Here is a 25,652-nt window from a genome sequence, read left to right on the forward strand (position 1 = left end):
AATTATATTATCATAAAGAAATTTAGGAGTCTGAGTGTTAATAATTCTATGAAAATATGTTAATATATTAGCAGATCAGCCAAGCAAGACGTTCATGCATTTCTGCAACACTAGTTCTTGAAGAACAACCAAGAACCAGTCTTGCAGCCTTGTTTTGAGCCACCTGTAATTTACTTATAAGACAGTTCAATGCAGCAGACCATACAACTGAACAATAATCTAAATGACATAAAACCAATTTACAAACAACACGACTTAACAACTGTGAATTGAGAAACGGTGCACATTTACGCGTTATGGCAACAGCTCTACCCATTTTGGTCACAACATTGTTGATGTGATCCGACCATGACAATGTGCAATCAAGCCAAAGTCCCAGAAGCTTCACTGTTTTTACTTGCTGTATAGTTTGACCATTTACTTGTATATTCATTTTAGGATTATCTGATAATCTATACTTAGAACCAAATATTATGCTCATTGTTTTTGATATATTTAGAATAAGTTTATTTGTTTTGATCCAGTTATATAATTTGCTGATCTCACAAGACAGAACCTGATTCAGCTCTGAGCATGTAGGGGCTGCGTAATAAAGAGTAGAATCATCGGCAAACATAGTCAATGTAGCCTTACTGAGAACATATGGCATGTCATTAGTAAAAATTGAAAATAAAAGAGGTCCAAGGCAGCTTCCTTGGGGGACTCCACAGTCTAGGGACTTACTACAAGATAATGCACCATTAAAATAAACTCTTTGCGACCTCAAGGTATCAATATGGAGTCTAAAAAGAAAATTAAAGGTGCGGTGTGTATGTAAGAATTTTAGTTTAAAGCATTTGTAAATGAACTAAAAAACATCTTTATGTGAAGAAGAAACAGTTCAGACTTTGTGCCAAAGACATCAGTGTATTGTGTCATAGAGATGTCTACTAAAGGTAGCATGCTAACCAGCTAGCTGCAGGCTGCCCTGTCTTGTAATACAACTTTCTACCTCAAAAGGGCGATAGTCCAATATTATAGCCCCCCGTAAATTGAGCTTGGGGATGTATGCAAGTTTGCTATGTTTCACAAGCACACTTTGTAAAAACATTTTACTTATTAATTGTATTTTTCAACAAAATAAAGCGCTTCGGTAGCTAACTTTATTGCCATTATTAAATGTGTGCTACAAAGTAAGAAATATAAAAACCGACAAGAGTAAGATAAATCTAAATGTAATTAATTTGAAGTATATGAAGCTTTATATTTCTTTTTATACTCAATAACAATTTATTTATATTTTCAGTTATAAATATGACTTTAATAACTTTTTACTGCATTTTGTCAGTTTGGGGGCAATAATCTGCTTCAGCTTTGTAAACCTCCTCTCCCTGTGTGGCGTCTTCAGTGGCTGATGAGGACAGTGACGATCTGAGTGAGCTGGACGCCGTCCAGAAGGAGCTGGAGGAGCTGCGGGCTAAAAAGGAGGAGCTGGAGAAATGGGAAAGGAGCTCCAAACTCAGTAATGGCCCCCAATGGATTTACACTCCTCTTTACTTAACGATATCTTAATGCATCAAAATGTCACTCTAAAAAAACATGTTTGAATCGCTCATGTTTTAAATCAGGTCAACAGGATGCGCGTCCCACTTTTAATAAAACTGAGACACCCCGTGGGGGGGTCTACCTGCTGCCAGCTCCATGTGAGGACACAACACTGGAGCAGAGAGTAAAAACTAGGCCTGTGGCAGAAGGACCAACAGGCCGAGTCGTTCCAGGTAAGTTACACCACCACACACACATGCGCACACACTGATAACAGTATGAGTGTCTACTGGGCCAGTAATTCTCTGTCTGTCTCGTGGGGAAGTGGACAGCTTGGGTCAGACGCCAGCTGTCACCCAGTGTCCATCCTGTCAAGAGATCATCGTCACAGAAACCCGCAGCCAAGTGGGCGAGACCACGTGGACGCTGTGCTGCTTGTGGTCCATGATGGGGTACGACCTCCCTGACCTCATTCAAATGTTTACCGAGCCAGGCCGCTGCGATGAGATTTAGCCTTTAAAAGATGAGACATTTTGTGGAATATGCTTCTTTGCTCTCTCGCCAAGAGTCTCACGGCTGTAGGCTGTATACAGGACGAAGCTGCAGCCAGGAGACGCAGGAGACGGCTAGCCTGGTTCTGTCCAAAGGTTAAAAATCTGCCTTCCAGCACCTGTAAAGCTCACTAATTAACACTATAATTGTATCTATCATTTCATTTTGTGCGAGACAAAGTGCAAAAATGAGTTTAAGTAGAGTTTTCGAGGTTGTAGGACATTGATTTTTCTTTTGTTTCTAATCTTAATGCTAAAATAAGCAAACAGTCTCCTGGTAGTAGCTGACTGATCATCTCTCAACGAGAGCAAATAAACATTTTTCCAAAATGTCGAACTGCTCATTTAAATGAATGATTCATAACAGAGACGCTGCTTGAGAAAGGATTTGAATTTTTAACTACCACCTTTGCAGCAGGTTGGCTAGTTCATCTCATTGCTCTTTGTTGTGTTTGGAAAGGCACCTTTGTTCAGTTTAATGCAGTTTTGTGGAGCCTGGTAAGAGCCGTAGTTAATGGTGGCTAAAGTCAGCTAAATATAGATAGATCATGCTCCATCACTGATACGGATTTCAGCTGAGCGTTTTCCAGTGTTTTAAGTGTTTCAGTCAGTATGAAAGAAACTCTGAGCTCAGTGACTCCTTTGCCTCACAGATCCCCAAACTCTTCCTTTCTTCAGGTGTTTGGCAGGCTGCTGTTTAATTCCTTTCTTCAAGAACAACCTGAAGGATGTCCACCACCACTGTCCCGAGTGCCAGACACACATACACACCCACTATCCATTTTGATACGGAGGTTACTATATTAACAGCCCTGGTGTGATTTGCACAGAACAACCCACAGCTTCTGTACCTGACTGACAGTTTCCTGTGGTCTTGAAGATGTTTGTGACTCGGCTTTTGTTGTTTTTGTTTTTTCTTTTCTCCAGTGCTATGTTAAAGAAACTCCACAAGCATTTTCACGGTACTTTTCATCAGGACTTACTTCACTTTTGACTCTACATCTGGTCTTGGTACAGTGTGCCTGCAGTCAACTACAGTGCTGTTACAGACCGGATGAAGTCTGGGACTAATGAGCAAACACTGTTCTTTAAATGGTTTTCTGCTGCTGCTGTTTAAACACACACACTGAAAGTCAGCCTACCAGAACATCTGCATAACAAGCACTTAACTAAGGCGCAGCAAGCAAACACTGCCATCCAGATAGGAGGAGCACCAAACCACCTGATCCTAAATGGAAACGTGTGAATATTTACATACACAGCGTCATGGATTGTCTGCCTACAGTGGAATGACCTTTATGACCAGTTTCCTTGGTATACGGGAAATATATTTGGCAACATGCATTATCTGAAGGGAAAATGGAAATACATTACTGAGCATATGCAAACACGGGCTTATAACCGGCCAAGTTGGACAGAGAACTGTTTAGGTCAAGCACAACATCATTCAAATGCAGTGGCTTCCGTCATTCTTGTGTTTCTGTTTTCCTGCCTGGTATTTGAAAAACAACATGACATCTGTTTATTCTGTAAGTAACTTGTGCACAAGCAGTCACAATACACCAAATTTTATTGACACATAAAGGCATACAGTCCTTATATACATCTTTTGGAGTATTTACAAAATAGAGAACCCATGGATGTTACACATGTATAAAAATATGCATTACATCTATATAAATATGTACACAATGTGCAAAACATATGGCATACAAACGACAAGAGGCATGGCATGGGGGGCGGAGATAGAGAGGAGACTCGGCTACGATGAAGGATGCAAATCAACTGATGAGGGTGGAGAAACTCTGCGCCTCATCCGTGCTTCCACTGACATCCCCAAAATACATGCATCTCGTGCAGAGCTCTGTTCTGAAGTGCAGCTTCTCCACCGAAAAACGTACAATGCTAACATGATGATAAATGGCGCAGGTGAACTGAAGCGTGAGAGCTGAAGTCAACACGGGGATGCCTGAGTCGACGCCTGTTAGCTCCAAACATGAGAGCAAAGAAGCCGACAGGAACGTTCAAGGAACCTTTACGGGTTCTTCGGACCGACGGTGCTTCCACGAACGTCGCACGTAAAAAGGCTTTTTTTTTTTCTTTCAAACAAATCCCCGTTCAGCCACTCAGATAGAAGTGCTTTCGAACTTTTAAACTGTATTACTCTGTAGTAAAAGTTCGTACATGAAGAAAATAAAGGCAGGATCTGACATACAGTACAGTATATCAAGGGAATGCAGCCATTATTGCTTTCAGCTGTCCCCGTCTGGCCAGTCAGCGACCACAATTGCCAATGGTTAAGTGGTGTCACATTGAGAGTAAATCACATACATGTGTAGCTTTGCTGCAGCCAAGAGGTTTGTGTACGTCTGATATGAAAAATAAAATGAAACAAACTCTGCAAACCAAAAATATACACACAAAATCTTCTTTTCCAGACTTTACATAAACATGAAAACAAGATTAAATGATTTTTTTCTTTCACGTTTCACCCTAAAAAAAGTGATAAATACAAAAAAATTAACAAAATGTGATAATATGTTCCACTGCCTTCTTGGCAAAAAAAAAATTTGATAGCCTTAAAGCTAACAGACGGAAGAAAAACACACTATTAACTCGCCATCTCTTCTAGGATATGCATGAATCAGTGAGTGATTCTTATTGTTCTAGGACTTAACACTTGCAGCAATGTTGGAAAAAAACTAAACAGAGCACAACTAGTCATGCGAGCAGGTCTACAAACAAAGCCCAGGAGCAGGTCTGCGCAGCGACACTTTCAGGTGGTCAGACGTTTTACATTTGGGCGCATCCATGTCTTGGCATGATATGATGACAAACGTGTAAGTGCAGCAGTAAGAGCATCTCGCTTCTTTGACGGTGACAGTGTTGGCATGAAGGGCTCTCAGTTGCTTTGAGTATTGCTGATGTGAACAGCAAATCAGTTAACGTTTGTTTTCCTGCTGGAAATGACCCTGACGCTGCCACTGAAAATGTGCTGTGAAGTCACAACAGAGGAGAGGCGACGCCCTCTAGTGCCCGCAGACGTAAGGACAGAATAAAGTGATAAAAGGTCTGCAGATGTGATTTCACTGGACGAGGATTTTAAAAATGACAATTTAAAAAAAAAAAGCTATCTTATTTCAAAGTGCCATACGGTATCAATCCCAAGAAATATGTCAACAGAGATAATAAATCAGCAACTCCATATTTCGGCTTGAAGAGAAACACTGAGCGGGATATGACGCAACCCTTTAAAAATAAACATCTAAGAATTTCTGACGGCTTTAAAAGCAGACAAGCCCTCTTTTCCCCGACGCCCCGCTGTGTTGCACCTCAAAAGGTGTGTGTGCGTATTTGACTGCAGGACACCAACTGAAAAACGCAGGTAAAAAAGGTAAACAGTCATCAGAAGCCTTTTGAAGAGGAAACTTTTGCAAGTGTGAACTGGATAGCAAATGATCTGATTTACAGACGGGCGTGGGCGGCGGCTGAGGGGGAGCTCCGAACGGCCCGAGACGAAACGGGAATACGATCATGCACACAGACACACACAGGTGTACATGCAAAGAGACAGGAAGACAGACACACACGTACACACACGCACACACACAAAGCAACATGCTTTCTTGCTTCTCTCACACACAGAGGAAGCCAACTTTGTCCGCAGGCAACAGCGGCTGATGCATCGCACGTTAGACGATTCACCAGCCAAACGTCACTTTAACATATTCTGACTCCTCCAGCTGTTAAAACACTCACACTCACACACACACACACACACACACTCACACAAAGTGCAGGGATACTGTAGGACAGCTCGATACAAAGCTCGTCTTCTCCAAAGACGACTTTATTCTTGATATAAGTTGCCGCACACACACCGTTCACACCTATTACGTGTGTGCGTGTGTGTGTGTGCGTGCCATAAACTGATATTTGTTCCCTTTTCTGCTGTTTCATGTCAGTTTGCTATCAGAAGAAAAAAAAAAGCTGCCGACTTTGAGTGAGTTAAGTCCCATTTTTTGATCTTTTCAAAAATTACATTCAAAATAAGATACTTGGACAGTATCTGTGGAGTGTCTGGCATCTTTATGCTGATCACAGCCGTATTGATCGCTTCAAATCAACCATCACCTCGGAAATGCAAACTTCGCGTTCCCTTGTTCCGAGGTGAACGAGGCGTGCCGTCCGTCGGACTGCTCCGCCTCTTTAGTGCATAGCTCTCACATAGATGGAGGAGCTTGCTCCTCTCGTCGTCTGACTCGAGTCGAGCATTTGTACACAACGCTTCAGATTAGTCAGTGAACGCGTCATCTACAGTAAGCGGTAGACCGGACCAGTGTGAACGGAGGCTCCAGCTCCTCTCCGCGAGGAATCCCTTTAAAAGCTGGCTCGGTGATTGACTGAGCGCGTCTGGCTTCCAGTCATAAAGGGGAGGGACAGATGCGACGGGTTGAAGCAGCTCCTCGAAGCTTCTCCAGGTCAGCCGCTCAGGATCTGAGGCTGCACCGGCCGGGCCAGGCCTCAAATGCATCCTTCTCGAGAATTACGGTTTTAATTAGAGCTAGAGTTCACGTGTAGTCTGAACTGACGGTTATTGTGCTGTAATGACCAGCCTTTATAACATAGTATGGCACAGTGTGCTTCAGTGAACAAAGGCCTTCTCGTCATATGTAGCATTTTACATTTAGTTACTGTGCGTACGCAGTAAAACAGACGCAGTGTTCGCTGACAGCCGACCAGCCAATCGTCCAGTAGGAACAATCAACCATTGATACTTTTCAGGCTCAGGGTCTGAGAGAAGGTTCAGTTGTATTAGTGTGGTTTGGAGAGTATTTACAAACAGTCTGTAACAGCAGTGTTCATTTGGCTCTGTCTCCTCGTCTCTGTGAGCGATCATTAAAATCAAGTCTACTCTGTTCAAAATCCCTTTCTCAAACAGTAAAGGTGACATTATTCTGGCTGTGCAGCCTCTTTTAAAGCTGTGCAAACTCCTGCTTGAATCAGTGCACTGCCTGTACAGCGTCTCTTCCTGTAGTATAGTGGGAATATTACAGATGGTCTGGATGTAGTGGTAAGAGTGACACGGCACAGAAACGCCATCTTTTCTCTTCCTTCTGCTTAAAATGTCGGAGCTCTTTGTGGCTCTCAGTCCCTTTCGTCCTCTCTTCATCCACCCATCCATCTCTCCCTGCTCTGCCTACTCCCTTGACTTTTTTTGCTTTCATCCACCTCTCCGTCAATCCCAGTGCAGGTGGAGGTCATTTGAATCCAGGAAGTCCGTTGGGATCCCCAGTGGTGTGAGCGCCCCAGCGGGGCCTGGTGGCATGGTGAGGTCCAGCCACTCCATATTGTCCAGGCCTGGGTCGGACAGGCCCATGTTGAGGGAAGATGGCGGAGAGGAGGAATCACAGAAGGACAGGTCTGATGTGTCCATGGGCGAGTAGGGCTGCTGCTCCATCAGCTGAGCCTGCAGCTCCTCCATCAGGCCCTGTGTGCGGGGGTCTGACGCTGGCGGGGTATCGGCCAGTGTGCCCTCCAGAAAAGCCTCCAGCTGATTGTCTGTGGCCAGCGAGGAGAGGCTGGGCAGGCTTTGGCCAATGACGTGGCTCGGGGTGGGTGGAGGGGCCACCTGGATTTGTGGAGGCGGCCTGGAGAGAGCGGTGGCAACCGGCAGGGTGGTGATGTTTGCCGTGACTGGGAGGGTCTTAGTGAGAGACAGTGAAGGGTCCTGCTGGATAAATGGAGTGATTTCTGGGTGGGGAGTGGGGGTGGGGTGGGTGGGGTTGAAAAAACATGATTACCAATGAGGACCCCAATTATTATATGCAGTGCAACTTAGGAGGACGCATGTAAATAGACTACACAAAAGCAAATTGCTTGACAAACCAGCAACAATGCAAAAGTGCAAACTGCAGTTTACTTGAGGCTACTTGAGGCTGTCCCCAAAAGAAAGTCAATCCCCATTGACCCCCACATTAAAATGGACTAATTTACAGCAGAGAGACAAATTTACAGCCTGGTGCAAAAAACGGTTTTGGTCTCTATAGTTAACTTTGTCCTTCATGACAACATGTACAGGGTGTGAATTCTTATGTAACTCACTCATTTCAGTTATATTAAGGTGTGAAGTTATGGTCATGGTCACTTTGAGTGAGAACTAGCTTCTAGGTTTCAGCAGCCAGGCTTCATTCAGCCCACCTGAACTCCACCTCTTTGCCCATTTTTGGATTAGCCGGGACATCAGGGGTGGGCACTATGCCGGTTTTGTCACCATTGCCGGTGTCACCTTCTGCACCACATGGATTCTGCAATGCTATCTTTACTGTGACAAATGTTTTAGTGTGTCCTACATGCAGCGTGTTTGTGTATTGGATTATGTTTTTACATTTGCAGCATGTTTTGTCTATTTTATGGTGAGTATTCGCAGCATGTGTCGTCAAATTGATGAAGGCGTTTTCTTAGTTTGCTTGTGTTTTGTCTATTTGCATGTATTACTGCAGCACGTTGAGATCTCTCAGCCACTGTACACTACTTTTGTCTTGCTATTTCAACCATTTATCTCTGACTGAAAAGGCTGATCAGTCATAATCAGTCCACTTCTGTGTACATAAGATGTAATGTCACCACTGAAAACACTGCTGCCTCCACAGCCGTCAGCATTTTCCCGAGACTAAAACATTTTAAACTTCCTCACACTAAACAATGCCGGTACAGTCAGTGTGCACCTCCTTACCTCCACTCTCTATGAGAATGTCGAACAAGTCGTCCATTTGCTGGCTGGTTGCCGTGGGAACCTGAAAGGACAGTCAACGAGGATGAGAGACTTGAAGCTGGTTCACCGAAAGCCAAACAATTCCTCAAGGCTGGAAAACTAAAAATAAACTTGTACATTTTGATGCTTTTTTGTATTGTGAAGGACACGGCAGCTGAGATCTGCTGCCTGGTGTCTATCTAACCTGTGAAATATTGTTGATGTGCAAGTTGCGGCTCTGTTTGACGGCCTCCTCGTAGCGGGGAGGCTCTCTTGCCTTCGGAGGCTGAGCGACAAGGGAGGTGGGCTGAAGGATGAAGGCAGGCTGAGGAGAAGCAGAGATGGAGAAAATACAAGAAAACACTAAAGACAGGAAAACTCAAGCGAAATAGTACATGATGTCAAAAAGCATCCAGTAAGTAGGCCAGACTAATAACGCGGCACTGATACCTTATTGAGGGGTCCGTTGGAGATGTGGTGGTTGGGTGACGCCCGTGGAGAGACCCTGCTCTCTGGGGAGCTTCTCAGGAAACACTGAGGATTCATCTCAGCTCTAGTCTGGTTCTCCAAACCAGCGGTGTTATTGGACATAGTCAGCGTCTGTCGAGACACAGGACAGTCTCACGTCAGTCCGTCATCCATCAAGGGACTGACATCATCACAACAGCAAAACAAGGCAGATGTACAAAGACACAAAATTCCCTTCTAAAACCCAAAAAAATGAAGTAAGTGAAAACAGACATTCTTGTCATAAATGTGGTAATCATAGACAAAACTAAATGCAGCTGTTGTTTTAAAGGAGGAATGTGAAGTACTGCAAATTGGACATGTTTTACAAGCACACGCACATAGAGCGGCAGGAATGGGAAGAGTGGAGTTTCACGAATTACACACAATTATCTTAATTAGCTTGTGGCACAGCTAACGCCACTGTGCATTGAATTACTGCTAAAACGTGACACAAACTCAATCCAAACGTATGCACGTTTTTACAGAGATATGAGCATGACTAATACACAAGCTGTTGACCGTTAACTTGACACTCTCAGGTTCCAATTTCTCAAATATAAGAATTTGTTTCCCTGTTTTATATCATTGTAAATGAAATATCTTTGGGTTCTGGGCTGTTCATTGGATAAAAAGATCAATCTGAAGATCTAGCTTTTGTCTCTGGGAAATTCATTATGAAGTGTGACTGACTTGTAGCAATTGATTGTGGTTGGCTAACTGCTGGGTGGGGGCCGTCTCCATCTTAGTGGTTTGCAGCTGAGGAACCGAAGCCTGGACCAGGCCTGGATTTGAGACTGTGGCCTGAAGAACAGGCTGAAATCAGAGCAAAGGGTGTCAGAGGATCATTTTGCAAGTGTTCACATCCAGCTTTCTAACATGGTCTATAAAACTGCGCTGAATATGTAACCCCACTTAAAGTCTGACACTACAACACATAATGTCTGTCTTCTCTCACCTGCAGGCTGACAGTGGTGCTTGGCAGCTGGATTGCAGTGGCGTTGTTGGGTAGTGAGACTGGGAGCAGGATCTGAGTTCCAGCTTGGCCAGTCGCGGTCAGCAGAGTCTGAGGTTGACCAGATGTGGTTAACAACGTCTGATGCTGACCCAGCACCTGGGATACTCCACCTGTGTGGCTGATGAAGAACTGCTGCAGGCTGGGGGCTGCGGGCTGGGGCTGGGTCTGGAGCTTGGGACTTCTCTGTGACTGGGAGAGCAGCTGTGGGCTGGTGGGCACCTGGGGTTGGGCTTGGGGCTGGATCTGGGTGATGAGCTGGGTTTGGGTCTGCAGCTGGAGCGGCTTGCCAGAGGAAACGGTCACATCCTCCAACTTGACCACTGTTGGCAGTGGAGAGAGAGCCTGGGAGCCAAGGATGGAGTTTGGGATTGTAGCTGCAGTGGATGTTTGACAGTTTGACAGGACTGCACCTTCCATTTTGACTACATTTGAGTTCAGGACAGCAGGAACAGGGTTCATAGCAGGTATAGTGGAGGATTTGGGAGATACAGAGACAGAGTCCGCGGTGCTGGCCCTCTTCTCCACCTCCAGCTGCATCTTCAGTGCCTCCACCAGCCTCTGCTCCTGCTCTAGCTTCCTCATTAACTCCTCTATCTGTCGCTCCTTCTCATGGAGCCTCCTGTCCTTTTCCTCCGGGACTTGGAAAGACAGTAGAGGTGAGGACTGCAGACCTGCCCCGCCAGAGTTTGCCATTTGTGTTTCAGAAGGAGCCTCAGATATACCTGAATCCTGCTGGAGGGCGGAGGAATCAGTGGGGATGGGTGAGACCGGTGGCGTGGGGTTCATGCTCTCTGCAGCCACCTGCTGCACTGGGAGGACTATAGTGGGGGCGGTAGTTGTGCTGGTGACCTCCATTGGGACGGAGGAGAGGGAGGTAGTGGTAGGAGCAGATGTGCTGGGATTGTCCTGGAAAGGCCTCAGCCTTTCTATCAGATCAGTCTTTGTTCCGGACACAGGGAGGCCACGTAGCTTTAGCTCCAGTTTTAGCTCAGCCACCTAGACAAGTAGAAATATCAACATATCATCACTTTTGGACTAGTGTTAGCGGAGTAACTAGTGTTCTAAGTAATTTCTTCCTTTAGCCTACAATCAGGACAGCAGGGGCTGTTCCGTGCTGAAATGATGAAGTGGTTACTGGTACATGTGGGCTTCCAAATACCTTCATCTCTTCCAGATTGGCAGGCAAGACACCTGGTTTGCGGTTCGAGAGCAAGTTGTTCGGGCGAGCCTGGGGCACAGAGGATGGTGGAGGTGCAGTGGGCAAAGACACCATGATGGAGGTCGGGAGGCTGCTGGCGCTGCTGCTCTGACCTTCTGCCACAGGTCTACAGAGAGAAGGAGACACAGAAAGAGAGGAAGAGGAGGTGGGAGAAAGAAGCATTACTGGAGAGATCATTGACAAGAGAGAGAAGAGAGAGAGGAAATGTGTTTCCAATATGGACAGACCATCCATCCTGTACCTCACACTAACAAAGCCAGTCGGCCAAACCACAGTGCACTGGCACAGTTCAAAGGGAGCTTAGCCATGCTGCTGCTGTGAGGACATTCATGAAAAGAGCAGCGGGGGAACACAACATCCTGTTAGTTATTAATATGATTAGACACAGAGTTGTTATTGGAAACTCGCTAATGGCCCTCTGGGTCGTTGAAAACAACTCTATTTGGCTTGCTTTCAGGCGTTTACAGATAAAGAGTTATGGAGGCAAGCCAAAGCAGTTTAGAGCGGAGACAGAAGAAAAGAAGAAACACAAGTGGTCAAGGCCTGAAAAACATAAATTCGTAGATCTGTGCTTTCGATAGAACCAAGACAATTAACATTTTTTCTGCTGTTCTGATGTTTCATATACGTACTTGAGCGGTGCTGGTAATATGGTCTGGTAGTTGTAGTGCTGCTGTTGCTGGCTGATGATCTGCAGCTGGAGGAACAGCTGCTGCTGCTGCAGTAGTCGGGCATAAGAGGAGTCCATGGGTACTTCACTGGCCTCGAGCTTCTGGTCTGGGGGAACGTACTGGTGGTATTTGAGCTTCTTCACCCTGGACTTGGGCTCTTTGCCCTTCTTACTGCGGCTCTTCTCTGAGGGGGCCTTCTGCTGGCTTTGCTGTCGTGGGAGAACATGTGCTTTGTCCAGCGGCATTCAAAATTACAGAGAGAGGTGAGATTATATTCAGAGATAGAGGAAAAAACGCTCTTACTTTCACCAGGGTTGGGCCTGGTTTTGAAGGAGCAGCTGTGGTGACTGGCTGCACGGGGGTGACAGCTGGGCGGCTGGCGGGTGGCTCATGGGAAGGGATCACCTTTACAAAGTCTGTTGCTGCTTGTGTAGCAACTGGGAAGGTCTGAATAACAAAAAGAGACTTATAACTGCAAAAGCAAACACTCAACCTCTTAGAAACACTAACAAAAACCTAGAGCTTCCCGGGCAGGCGTACCCAAACACCTGCATTACTGGTACTGCATCTGACCTGCAGCATGGTGTTAGGTGGTGCTGGTGGTGCTGGGGCTGGAGAGGGCGTCTCTGGCACCCTGCTGTCCACTGGAGAGGGGAGAGAACTCTGAGACTCTTGGCTGGCCGGCTGCTCTGGGGACAGAGCATCGCTGCTGTCTTCATCCAGCACCTTGGGATAGTTCACCTGGCCCACTGACAGACAACAACCAAGTCCATTACTTCACCACTCAGATTTCTCAATGATCTAAAAGCACTGGTTGACTAATATGGTGGCATCAGTTATTTTTACTATGGCTGACTCTCACCAATAATGGCCTGTTTAAGGGTGGAATCCACCGGCAAGATGTTTTTCTCCACCAGCTCCATGGGGCCGGGTCTCTGGGCGATCTTCTCGTTCAGGTTGTCGGCCAGTCGGGCCCTCTTCAGTTTCATCTGGGTGGCCTGTAGTGAGGGTTCTGCTCCAGTCTCTGAGGAAGGAAAAGTCACACATAGAGAATATATCATACTGTATGTGGGGAAAATGTTTGTCCACAGCATAGGAAGGAATAGGAAGCCATATTCCCCTCAAAATGTTTTATTCCAGTGCTTTATTTAAAGGCCGAGTGAGAACTAGAGAATCACCAGCACCTTGCAGGATGTGCATCCTGACCAGCTCTGCTCTCTCTGGGCGACTGCGGATCTTGTGCTTGAGGAAATTCTCAGTCTAAAGACAAAGACAGACGCAGAGCAGTCAGTAAATCAGCTAAATCTCCATGTTCTGTTCTTTTCTTCTCCATTGAACAACACAAGGGTCCAGGAGTGCGTTTCCTCTGCTTCCGAAGTCCACATTTAGCACTTTATTTCCAAATTGGCTGCCTTACCCTGGCTCTCTCTAAGCTGCGAATCTGCCCATGGAAAGCTGCCGGGCTCTTCAGAGCTGCAACACACAACATTTTCATTTAAGTTTGTCGAAAAATTATGGAGATGATAAAAAATAGAGCAAACATGTTTATTATCTTAGCTATCAGGGTCAGAGTTTGTTATCATACTCCCGCCCACACCACATTAGCTTTTCGGTGAGTGATGGACAACTGGCAGTGCTCATACTCACGTGGCATGATGCCCTGCTCCACCAGCTGCTCCCGGGTTCGCCTTTGCTGAAGCCTCAACTGCAGGACTGAAAGCAAAAACCAAAACGAAGTGTTATAAAAGAAGAAGAACAGAGGCATTTCGATTGCATTGTTAAAGCAGAAAACGTGGGAAAATGTCAGGGAAAACAGAAAAAGGAAAGAACAGATGAGGTAGTATATAAAAATAAAAAGGGAAAATAAAATGGGGAAGAAATGAGTTCTGACTAAGAAGGTAACCACATACTAACCCCTCCCCGCCCCGATATATCACTCATATCCTGCTCTCTAGTCATTAGGTAGACAACATACGTCATGCTATAAGAGGCATTTTGCACTCAGAACTGCAGTTATGTTACCAGTCGACCACAGTTGCATAAACACTGTTAAGACACAGAAGTGTGTGGTAGAGTGGTGAATCTATACCAGCTACTGTATTTCTGTGTAACTTCAATTTCCAAGCTGGCGCGTCCCCTAAACAATGTTTTATGAACCCTCAACCCTTCGAGAACTCCCACAGCCCTTTTTCATATGTGTTGGCTTAGTTTGACTCGGCATATCAGACCAGCAGGGATTTGCATCTCCACAGCAGCAGGGATACCTGCCTGAAGGTGTGTTTTAAACTAATGATGCGCTTGTATTGAGTGGATGACTTTTAAAAGCAGTGCCCACTTTAGTACTGATGCTACTGCACTGTGCAGCGGTCACTGGCAGCCAGATACTTATCATCACAAGGTTTCAGACAGTTGTGAGGATTTTGCTTGACATCGACCGTTTATTGATGGAAGAACAGAAACGGGTTGATAGAAACTGACAAGGTATCTGCTATGTTTGGCAACAGCAGCCAAAGCTACTTCAACATGTCACTAAATTGTCCCTGAATGATGACAAGGCCCATCTGACATCACTGCAACCTGCTTGGAGGCGGTCAGGTGAGATGGTCCATCTCGGGTGCGGCTCAACTGGTATTGGACATGCAAATAAACCTGCCATGATCTGACTCCTCACAGCCAAGAGTGGCAATTCAAAAGCCCTACAAGACAAGCTGGCAATAGCATTAGCTTGAAATCAGACGGTAACTCCAAGGAGGAGGAGCGCTCACCTGCTCTGACCCCAGTGCAGCAGAGTCTCTCTACCTCCATATAGGCCATTGTTTTACACTAGGACTCCTGTACAGTGGTCCAAAACACAGCTGAGGAGCGAAGCCGTTTGATCATAAGTTGACAGCCTTTCTCTTAAAATTGCATCCTATCAGCCGCAGCAGCGCAACATGGGCCTGTCCTCTTATTCCTCTACCCCTCCCTGACTATTTGTTTTTCAAGGCCACAACACCCTCCTCCCCCTTTTCTCTCACTTCCCTCTCTCAATCTTTCTTGTGAATCTTTCTTTTGGACTCCTATTGTTTGAATTTCTTTGAATCTTTCTTTTTGAATCTTTCTTTGTGAATCTTTTGAATCTTTCTGTTTGAATTGCCTACACAAACACCTCAGTAATGTCTGACTCAGACTATTGACTGGTCTTCAGTAGTTACAAGGAACCAACACAGTCCTCCACATCAGGCTGGGATGGCCCACAGCCACAGAATGACCCATCTCAAACTGACGGAGTGAGAGAAAAGGGGGAGGGGGGTGCTGTGGCCTTGGAAAACAAACATTTTGAAGAAAGATATTGAATGAAAAAAGAAAGATTAGCATAGAAATATTCAAATAAAAAGATTCGAACTCAAAGACTCAAAAAGAAAGAATCAGAAAGATTCAAAAAGATAACAGAATCAGAATATGAATCTTTTTGAATCTTTGTTTCAATCTTTCTGTTTGAATCTTTCCTTTTAAATCATTCAGAATCTTTCTTTGTGACTCTTTTTCAAATCGCTCTTTTTGAATCATTCTGAATCTTTCTTTTTGTATCTTTTTATTCAGATCTTTTTTAATCATTGAATCTTTTGTTTCAATCTTTTTACTCAAATCTTATTGAACCTTTATGTTTGAATCGTTTTATTCAAATCTTTCTTTTTGAATCTTTGTGTGAATCTTTCTTTGTGAATCTTTTTGAATCTCTTTGTTAGAATCTTTCTGTTTGAATCTTTCTTTGTGAATCGTTTTGAATCTTTCTTTTTTAATCTCTTGATGTCCATTCACTACTGTCACTGATATGCTGAGGTGACAACTGAGTGTGACTCTTCACTCAGGGTAAGACCACTGGAGGCAAAACTGACATAGATCAAACTGTCAAAACCTTCTGTGTGCTTTGATTCCAACTCAAGCTGTGGTGAAACATTTACAGAAATCCATTAACAGAGATATTTTGCAGGGCTTGGTGGAAAGAGGTTATATATGCCTGAAAGAAACAAACAATTTGGACCCAAACTCCACTCAGTCAATAGCTGGAGATAGGTATGCAGACGGAGTATTTGTTTAAGGCGATAGAGTTTTATAAACTTCCAGTCAGTGACGGTGAATTGCTCCGGGAAACGCTGCTCAGCCTGACAAACACATGTTGACCTGTGACCTAAGCGGGCTGAGGATAGAGGTGGATGTCATGACAAAGCTGTTTATGCACACAGAGACGGGCACGCACAAACACACATGCACGTACATACACACACTCACACAGCCTGTCAGCAGGTCAATGGAGGAAACAAAGGCTTGCACAAGAATCTGTCTGTTTCACCAAAGGCTAATCAAGTATCAAGCTGGCCAAATTAAGATGATCAACTGCGAAACAAAAAATGTGTAGTATAAAAAGAAGAGCCAGAAATGATGTGTTTACAGATACAATGCGTTAATTTAAGGAATAGCTCAATATTTTTTGAAATACACTCATTTGTTTTCTTGTGGAGAGTTAGATTGACACCACTTTCCTGTGCATCTGATCAATATAAAACTGCACCTACCTGTTTATACTTTTGTATGAATTAAACAGACAAGACAAAACATGCTAATCAATGATCTTCAGAGGTGCTAATAGCTGGATTCTCCCACCTTTGGACAGAGCCAGGTGAAGCATTTTCCCGATTACAGTCTATATGTCAAACTCTAAGACAGCTCTAGCTTCAAGCTTCAAGGCAGATATTTGAGTGGTATCAATCTTCGAAAATAAATAATCTGACAATATCACAATACCACTAACGCACAGACAACCAGAGATGTGTGTGTTTATATGTGTGAAGACTGACGTGGTTCTGAGTTGTAACAGAAATCCCGTGATCAAATAGCTGAGGTGGTCTTTGACACTCAGATCTGTCATGGTGGTCGACAGATGAACACCTGCACGTTAAAACCAATATGAGAGAGAGAGAGAGAGAGAGAGAGAGAGAGAGAGAGAGAGAGAGAGGACTCCGTGGTTGGCAAAATACTCAGGATGGCTTAGAGGGTGGAAAGTATGAGGTGTGTGTTCTAACTGGAGAGGAAATGACAAAAGCCAAGATGATGAGTGGGTGCTACTACTGTTGACATTCCACAAAACTTTTTCCACCGTCAGGACATTTTACTGCACTCTCCTGCAGACAGCGGCACAACGGCACAAAGTCCACCTATCCAAAACATGTTTAATCCAGCCTGGAACAGCTCTGGCTGACACCCTGCGTTTGTTGACTGCATCTAACAAATTAGATTTTTCTAAGCACGGTGATCAATATCGAAGTGATTGCACTGAACTGATGTTCCTGCATCATCAGAGCTGTGATTAGAAACTGGCAAAGGCAGCAGTGAATCTAACCCACTCCTGAAGCCTGGTAATCATCTACCCATCCATCAGTGTCTGAGTCAGTCCCATGTGGCTGCCAAAATAACACCAGCATCGTGAGGGTGATGAGGAGCAAACAGGCCGGCTGGCTAGCACGGTGAAGATAATTTGCTTGTGCGTTGCACAAAAGAAAAGTTGATGGAAGCTTCGGGGGTTGAGGTTGATTCACTTTAATCGGCCAGTTTGAACTTATTCGTTGATTCAGGGAGTGTGTGTCTGTGTGTTTTTAAGCCATTTTGCAATCCTCACTATGTTTCCTCTGCCTTCTTACAGAGTTATTCAATAACTCTGCCAGGGCGGCACGTCCTTACCGTTTTTGCGTTCATTGAGTGGAGGCAGACTCTGTGTGGGCTGCAGCGACAGCTCCTCCATCTCATGGGTCATCGCCTCGCTCTGGGGACTGGGCAACAGCAGACTCACCATCCCACAGTCCCCCTCTGCTCCTAGCTGCCCCTGAGAGGCCTCGGGCTCCATCCTGCCTCTGGAGGAAATTGGGGAGGGTCCCAGGCAAGCAACGAGGGTATGACCCTTTGGTTATGTCTCACTGCCACCTGTGTGGATACAAGAAACAAAAGGAGAGAATGAGAAGTTAAGAGAGAAATCTAGTACATCACTTAAGGATATTTTGCGGGCTCCCCATGAACATCAGTAATTCAGGATATAATCATCATCCTGTTGGTATGACTGCTTCACCCAACTGGTGAAATGCTAAGGGTGGCATTTCGTTTCAGCCATCTGGAACAGCTCAGTCGCAGCCCAAATTATTCATTAAACGAGTCGGGTTGGCCATTCATACTGAATAATCGCTTCAAACCGCTGCTCATGAGAAACAACGCCAGCTTGTGCATGAATGTTCTCACTGTTCAGACAGGCTTCATAATCTGGAATATGACGTCGCTGTGGTGGTTTCAAACAGAGGGAACGGAAACATTTCGGGGAGCAAAACAAACACTTTAGTATCCATGGCTTCTCAACAGTCTCTTAACCAGAAGACGACAGACTGCTCAGTCTCAGCGTGGATGCTATTTATCGCTCTGCAGCAGCACCCACATCTATCCATTCCAGGACCTAAGCGCTCTTTACTAACCATCCTGATGTGTTGGTTTTGGCGGAGAAACACTGTGTTCCTATGGCTGCTTTTATTTCTCCCCGTAGGCTCTTAAATTGCCAAATGCATCAGACAGCTCAGGGACACGACGAGTGATAAATTATCTGAATGTTGTCCGTTCTGTTGGCTGAATGCTGATGACATGTCACGTATCCAAACACAACAAAAACTCTGTGTTTTATCATCTTTTGTTCCGCTATTAAAGACTCTACCGTTATCTATTAAGGATGTTCTGTCCCTCAGTTAAAGTAAAATATAATTTACAAACACAAGCACAGAATTTGTTCCATTTATAAACCTCTTCTTCTTCTTCTGCTGTACCGAACCTTTTGCTCCTTCACACCCAAAAAGTGCTTCCTGCTGTGGGAAGATGGTGATCGCTGCAGTTTACACCAAACATGGTCTTCCCCAGTGACCAGTTTAGAATATTCCTCTGGTAATAGTAAGTGGGGATATTAATTGAGAGACACTTTAAATGAGCTCCTGATGTCACGGTCACCGGCTGTATTTGTGACATTTTGGGAGTGAACATTCAGCTCCACCGATCAGATATCAAATATTACCGTGGGAGTCAATCCCAGTTCACTTGGCTTTTGCCAGCAATCTGACTTGGCGCCTGCAGAATCTGGCGACCACTGCAAAATTACCCCACTCTCTAAAACTTGGCTTCTACCCGGCAGCCACTTTCTGGCCCCTTAATGATGACTGAGTGCCACTGAAACACCATGCTACGGGGCCTTGATGTTCCAACGGCGTAACCTCGGTGGTTTTCCGTGACAGAAGTACAGTAAGAGAACTCCAGTCGCAGCATCTATAGCGGCTAATCAGTTTCTGCTCTGTAGCGTTTAAGTACTTCCTATGGATTACAATCAAACTGTGCATCCTGCTCTGTGAGGCCTTTGGCTTCAGAAAGCTGTTTGAAAAGGGACTTTACATGCATTGACTCTGGTCAAGTGCTATTCATCTCTCCCAGGCTGTCCTTCAGTGAGAGTGGGAGGTTGTTTGGCAAAAAGAGTTGCACTACAAACAACTGCGGAAAGATAAATAGCTCTTAATTGCCTTTCAAGTGTCTGGGCCTTAATGCAGAACTAATATAATTTGCTAAATGATGGAGCTCTATGTGATCAACATTTTAAGTGGGATCAAACCAAAGTTAAAGACACTCATTTTGGTGTTTAATCTGATAGCATAAAAGGATCCAAGCTTTAGCCACATTTACATTCTCACAACACAGGTACAACTGTATTGTAATTGCTGAGAAATCAGCAATAATATTCTTCCATACCTGTAGTGGCGGAGGACAGCAAGGGAAAGAAAGAGATGTCCGAGCTAGTTGCTGTCAAGAGTCGTTCTAAGCCATGGAGTCAAACCTGGGAGAAGTCAGAAAGGAGCAAACATAAATATCCAAAATGCATTGACCTACCAAACTCAGCAGAGATGATGGTGCAGGATTTTACCTGCACCCTGCACACCCAATAGATTGCACAATCTTTTTACATTCAATTTTCAGTTTCTTCAGTGAGTTTCTGCAAGTCTCTGTCTCCGTCCAGCCACGTTCACTACTGCTGGCCCCTCTTCCTGTATTTATCCCAGAAAAGTCAATGCAACTTCAAAATACATACAGGATAAAGCTAAACATAAAAGCTCTACTATATTACAGAAAGAAATATTCAAAAACAACACTAAACACCCCTGAAATGGCGACGTGTTCTTACATGGCCTGAACCTATATATTTAAATCCATTAAAAAACAGTCCACAAAGCAGAGAAGCAGAGAATAAAACAGATGATGAGCGCCACTTAAAGACGCCTGAATGAAAACTAGCGGACACTCATAGCAGCCTGAAAATGAGTGTTCCCGTGTTGCTAGGAAAACCTGCCGTGGTCTCTATGATAATGGGAGTGGATCCTCGGTGCGGAGACAATAGAAACTCTCCGTGCTGATGACTGAAGAGCTGTAATGTAGCATCATGCTGCAGTCTGAGGGAGAGGCTCTCAGAATAAGAATCACTCAGCTGCACTCACAGAAGCGTTCAGGACTCCTCAGGAGGACATGTGCTTACTACACAAACTAAATTAGGGTTTGATGGATAAATCAGTTTTCTCACACTCTGGACAGATAACGCCCAGTTATGTTTGTTTATGTAGCTTCCCCCCTCGACAACGGGATCATAGAAACTATGAATTTTGGCTTCTTTTGGCACAGTATTAGAAACAATACTCGCATACTGGCATAAAAAAGCAGGAACTGAATGAAAAGAGGACAATGGAGAGAGAACGGAGGTGGTGGCAGGAGTTGGAGCACTACATGCTGTGTGTGTTTATGTGTTGGGGGGGGTGGGAGGGGGGCAGTGAAAGGAAGAAACGAGGGATGAAGAAAAAGGAGGCTATGAATGAGAGGAGAAGGAGCAAACGACTGTCACGGCTGACGAGGCGTTGTGCGATAAACATCGGAGCTGCCCCAGCAGAATCAAAGAGCGGATCCAGATGGCAGGCGCTGCGTGTCGCTCTGCCCCGGACTGTTCTTTTAACGGCACGGGGCAACAAGTACCATGTGTTTCATCAAAGGGTAATGCAGACATACTGTACACACAAGTAAACGCACGACTGGAGTCCCTCCCAAAGGTGGGATCCTAAGCAGAGGGTGAAAGAGAGCTTAAGCATCTGTGACCTATGTTTATGTTCGATTGTAATAAGTATTACTTTCCCACAAAAATTTCGACAATGAATGACGGGTCGAGACTGTAAAAAGGTTTGGGTAGTCCACTGATACATCACATGACCAGTCAGAGCAGAACTATGCTATTCTGCTACCAGGCAGTGTTGTCATATTCTCCCACTGGGTGTGTTTGGTAAGAGGTTAAGAGACTTCTAAATGAGGCATTTTACCAATGGGATGCCATCACTGCCACAATCCAGCAGACCTCAATTTCATGGTGCTTTGAGGTTATCGTCCACATGACCAGTGGTTATCGAAGAGCTCAATGCAATGCTAGCATCTGGGACCAAGCTAGACTAACCAGGGTGGATTCTATGATGAACTGAAGAACTGGCTTCAGGTTTCATCTGTGCTTTCACATCTGCAGCACAAGAAGATCAGAGTTCTGCAAGGTAATCATCTGAGTCGACATTTTTGCAGTATGATGGCAGTATCTGGGCGTGTCTGTCCCCTGAGGCTGTTCTTTCTCTCTCTCTCATAACCTCACAAAAAGGCCTAGCAGTATGCGGCGTAGGTGAGAAACTTCATGACGTTCTACCACAATCAACTTCCTGACAGGATGGAATGAGAAGCATACACATCATCCAGCAACAGACACACCTCTTGTGTGTGAAGTAAGGGTGTAAAACAATCTGTGGAATCACAATCATGTGTTCATTTTGCAGCTATTACAAACACATAGCTACGTGTTCACAAACAGTAACAAACACTGAGGGGTCCACCACTCCTGAGTGTCTGCATTCTGACGAGAAGAGGTCAGGGGTCAACTTTACTACAAATAGGCCTGGCTGTGAAGACCTCAAGTGATGAAATACCCACAAGCACTAACACAGACACGCACACATTCGCCCGACTGACAGCATGAGATAACTGAAAACTGCAGCCTCTGACTAAGAGGTAATAAACCACGAACAGTCAAGGCAGTCTGGTTTCTGTTAAAGGACATAAACATACCACCGACACAAGGAGAAAAGAACATAGGCCTTTTGTGATTAAACACTAGCTCTATTTATTCATTCATTTCTGCTGAAACTACGCTACAGCCTAAGTTTGTTCGCTCCAAATGATGGAAATTAGCCGACCTCGCGCTTTCTCTTTCAAAAGTTAGCTTCAAATTCGACAATTAGATGGACGTCTAAGCCTTTGTCTAAAACTAAATAGCCACAATCTCAAAGAATGAAACCTAAAACAAGCATGATCATACAATATAAACGATCCTGCGGTTCAAGGCAGTGAACCTCACCACATTTAACAAGACTTAGCTTCTGACATTGTGTAATAAGGCTACATATCAAAATAATCCCGGCCTCCTTAACATTGCTCTTATCACCTCGGCCCATATGCTATTAATTATGTGATTAAGTGAGAGATGCTAACCCAACGTACAGGGCAAATACAAAACACGCGCACACGCATGAACACGGCATGAGAGCCGCATTGTGCCAAGCAACATTTTGAGTCTGCAGTTTTCTGGGCCTTAAATAGACCACGTCTCGTCCAACAAAAATGTCTTCTTTTATCCAGAGATAAGACAGAAATGATGTCATCGCTGTGGCTCATTCTGAACAGTCGCTGTTCTGCTCTGTTCCCACAGACACACATGTGGTGTCGTTTCCTTCCTGGCTGCCTTTGTGGACTTTGTTGAAAAGATTGTCTGAAAACAGTACAAAAGGACTGGACAAAGAAAAAAAAACAAGGTCTCAACAGCTGGAACCCTAAAACCTAAGAGAAGAAGGACCATTACAGCAGCCACTGAGCCAAACTTCAGCAGAGAGTGCAATGACGAATAATATAAGTTGGTTATGTAAAGAAGTTCCTGAGGAATGAAAGATTGAATAACCTAGGGTGACACTCTTGTCTGAGGGTAGATCACTCCGAATAACTCCTGCAACTCAATGGAGTCTGATTTCCTACAATTACTGGAAGGAGGAAGTCCAACATTGGAACACTCTCAGATTAGCTTAGATGTGGATAAAAATCGAGCACTATAGGAGTTTAATTTTCATTTCATTCCCTCCATGCAGACACATGGAAGTCGTTGTCTGAAGAGATATGAGCAGACAGTCTACCTGCAATCTGACACTGCACCGGGAGGCTGGAATAAGCCAAACGCACAGGGATATGTGGCTTACAGCCTTGAGATAATCACTTTGCCATCCAGCCATGCGCTTAGTGTTTAACTTAATGCTAACAATTCACACTTTTCAGTGACAGCCTTTGACTGGATTAGGGCCGTCTGAAACCACCACATCCTGCCTGGATGACTCACGCAGACCGCGACCTGTTTGGATTTGCTGCAGCACCACCTCACTTTCCTCGCTTCGATCGACTGGAAGGCAATAAGATAACATCATCGGGTTTGTGCATGCGAGAAGGGGGCCTCATCACACGGCGTGCGTGGTTGGCATGACTTGAGTAATAGGGCTGCCAACTCACAATGAAGCTTACCCCAGCATCCTGACTCAAGAGTAAATGGCTAAAAAAAAAAAAAGCATACAGCGTACAAACACCGTAGTCACGAATTGTAACTTGACAATTAGATAGTAATTGTAATACAGCGAGAATATATTTTCCTATATTCCCTAGGAAGTATGATTGGCAGACATGGCTGTCGGCGCCACCGCAGCCACTGTTATCGCAGAGGTGGAGGCGGGTGGGTGTGGGATGAGCTAACGTTGGCTAGTTACTTTAAATCTGACAGGTGAGTGAGTTGCGGACAGTGGCAATCGTTAAAGACGATGCGGCGCCTGCGTGGCCGTCATTCCCGTGACTAGAGAGCATATCACAAGATAAGTTACTGTCAAATCGTTGGCCATGCTTAGCTGTGTGGTCTACCGAGCCTCGTCTGCCTATCAGGGACGATCCTCAACAACAACCTCCTCACAGTTTCGCTAGTTAGCTCGCTTTAGTTAGCACAGGCTAACATGCTAAAAACAAGACAGAGCCGGCCCGGTGATGTGGTCTTACCGAATTGTGAAGACTTGACGCCCGAATCCGTCCGAGCTCTGGTTCACAACGACATATCCATTAATGTCACCGGAGCTATCTCCTGCGTTTTGCTTTTTTTCCTCCAGCTATGAGATTGAAGTTTATTTCGCGGAGTAAAATGGCTGCGACTGCTCTAGGTTCAGATGCAGAGTGACGTAATGACGCTGTGGGACAGGAACAGTTGGGGGAGTGGCGGATGGATACAGACCGCCGAGCTCTTCACTGGTCAGCACTAAGTGAGCCGCACCAGAGTTTCTATGGCTCTACACAATAACACCACCGCTGATATCTATTGAAACACTCCCGATGAATCATGTCTGGTTTTTGTTCTCAGAAGTGTTGCATAACTTGCCACAGTGAAGCTGCTGGACATCACAATAAGGAGGAAATCAGTCATCCTCACTGATTCCCTCATTATGCTTTTAGGGAAGCTGAGTGACAGTCTGACCTGCAGCATTTCCCTGTTATTACAAGTTAATGTACAGATCAGAATGCTGCTGCTACCGTGTCCTGTTTTCTCTCTATTAGACTTAAATTAAAGTACAAATCGAATTGAGTTACTGAGTAGGTTTACTCAATGATAAAGTACTGGTAGTTTTTGTAGTTCAATTCAGCAAGACTTCAAACTGTCGTCAATGAAAGGTATAAAGTGAAATATACTTCTTACTGTGACATTTTTAATGGACAGCTTTACTTGTTCACATATTGGTTATTTGATTTTTTGTGCAATCAAACACTTGATTACATTTTACTACAATGTGTACATCAGATCTCTGCATACAATCCATTTTTATGTGGATGACAGTCGTGCATGCACCTGACTCCTCTTTCACTTAAGCCATTTCAAGATCACTGCCTTTAACATCCTTCAGACAACTGTTTATTTGTTTTATTCTCTGGAACCCTTGATTCCAATTTGCATCTCCTGTTTAATTAAGGCCAGTTTTAAACCTTTAACTTAAAATCTACTTTGTGATGTATTTCATGTGATTGTCTCTGTAGTGCTGTATGCACTTTTGTCATGTCTGGCTGTTTTTCTCTCTTAGCTGGACTCAGGTCTCCTGATCTCAATGAGATTACCTGATTAACTAAGGTTATATATATGAAGTACTATTCATTCGTGGTATTTGAGTAATTCCCCCAGCTTTGAATAACACTGATTGGAGAAAATGGTGCTCCCACCCTT

At 44.6% G+C, this 25,652-nt stretch overlaps 1 protein-coding gene across 3 annotated transcripts; it reads right to left on the reverse strand.

Annotated features, from left to right (window-relative positions):
• Positions 1-3,596: 3,596 nt before the first annotated feature.
• mrtfba (myocardin related transcription factor Ba) lies at positions 3,597-24,618 on the reverse strand. Of its 3 annotated transcripts, XM_076759593.1 has the most exons (17): positions 24,446-24,618; positions 20,045-20,129; positions 17,963-18,202; positions 13,892-13,957; positions 13,662-13,717; positions 13,429-13,504; positions 13,107-13,268; positions 12,818-12,993; positions 12,548-12,691; positions 12,206-12,453; positions 11,514-11,679; positions 10,295-11,350; positions 10,030-10,152; positions 9,280-9,429; positions 9,035-9,154; positions 8,812-8,872; positions 3,597-7,829 (listed from the first exon to the last, which is right to left on the reverse strand). In XM_076759593.1, exons 3-17 carry the CDS (start codon positions 18,123-18,125, stop codon positions 7,315-7,317), a joined length of 3,282 nt encoding a protein of 1,093 aa, XP_076615708.1. In that variant the 5' UTR covers positions 18,126-18,202; positions 20,045-20,129; positions 24,446-24,618; the 3' UTR covers positions 3,597-7,314. The 3 variants fall into 3 exon arrangements, with proteins under 3 accessions (XP_076615708.1, XP_076615711.1, XP_076615710.1); XM_076759596.1 differs by lacking the exon at positions 10,030-10,152; XM_076759595.1 differs by lacking the exon at positions 20,045-20,129 and having other exon boundaries at positions 24,446-24,546.
• Between the last annotated feature and the right edge of the window lie 1,034 nt (positions 24,619-25,652).

The sequence above is a fragment of the Chaetodon auriga genome, chromosome 20 (assembly GCF_051107435.1).
Source record: "Chaetodon auriga isolate fChaAug3 chromosome 20, fChaAug3.hap1, whole genome shotgun sequence".
Classification (NCBI taxonomy): Eukaryota; Metazoa; Chordata; class Actinopteri; order Chaetodontiformes; family Chaetodontidae; genus Chaetodon; species Chaetodon auriga.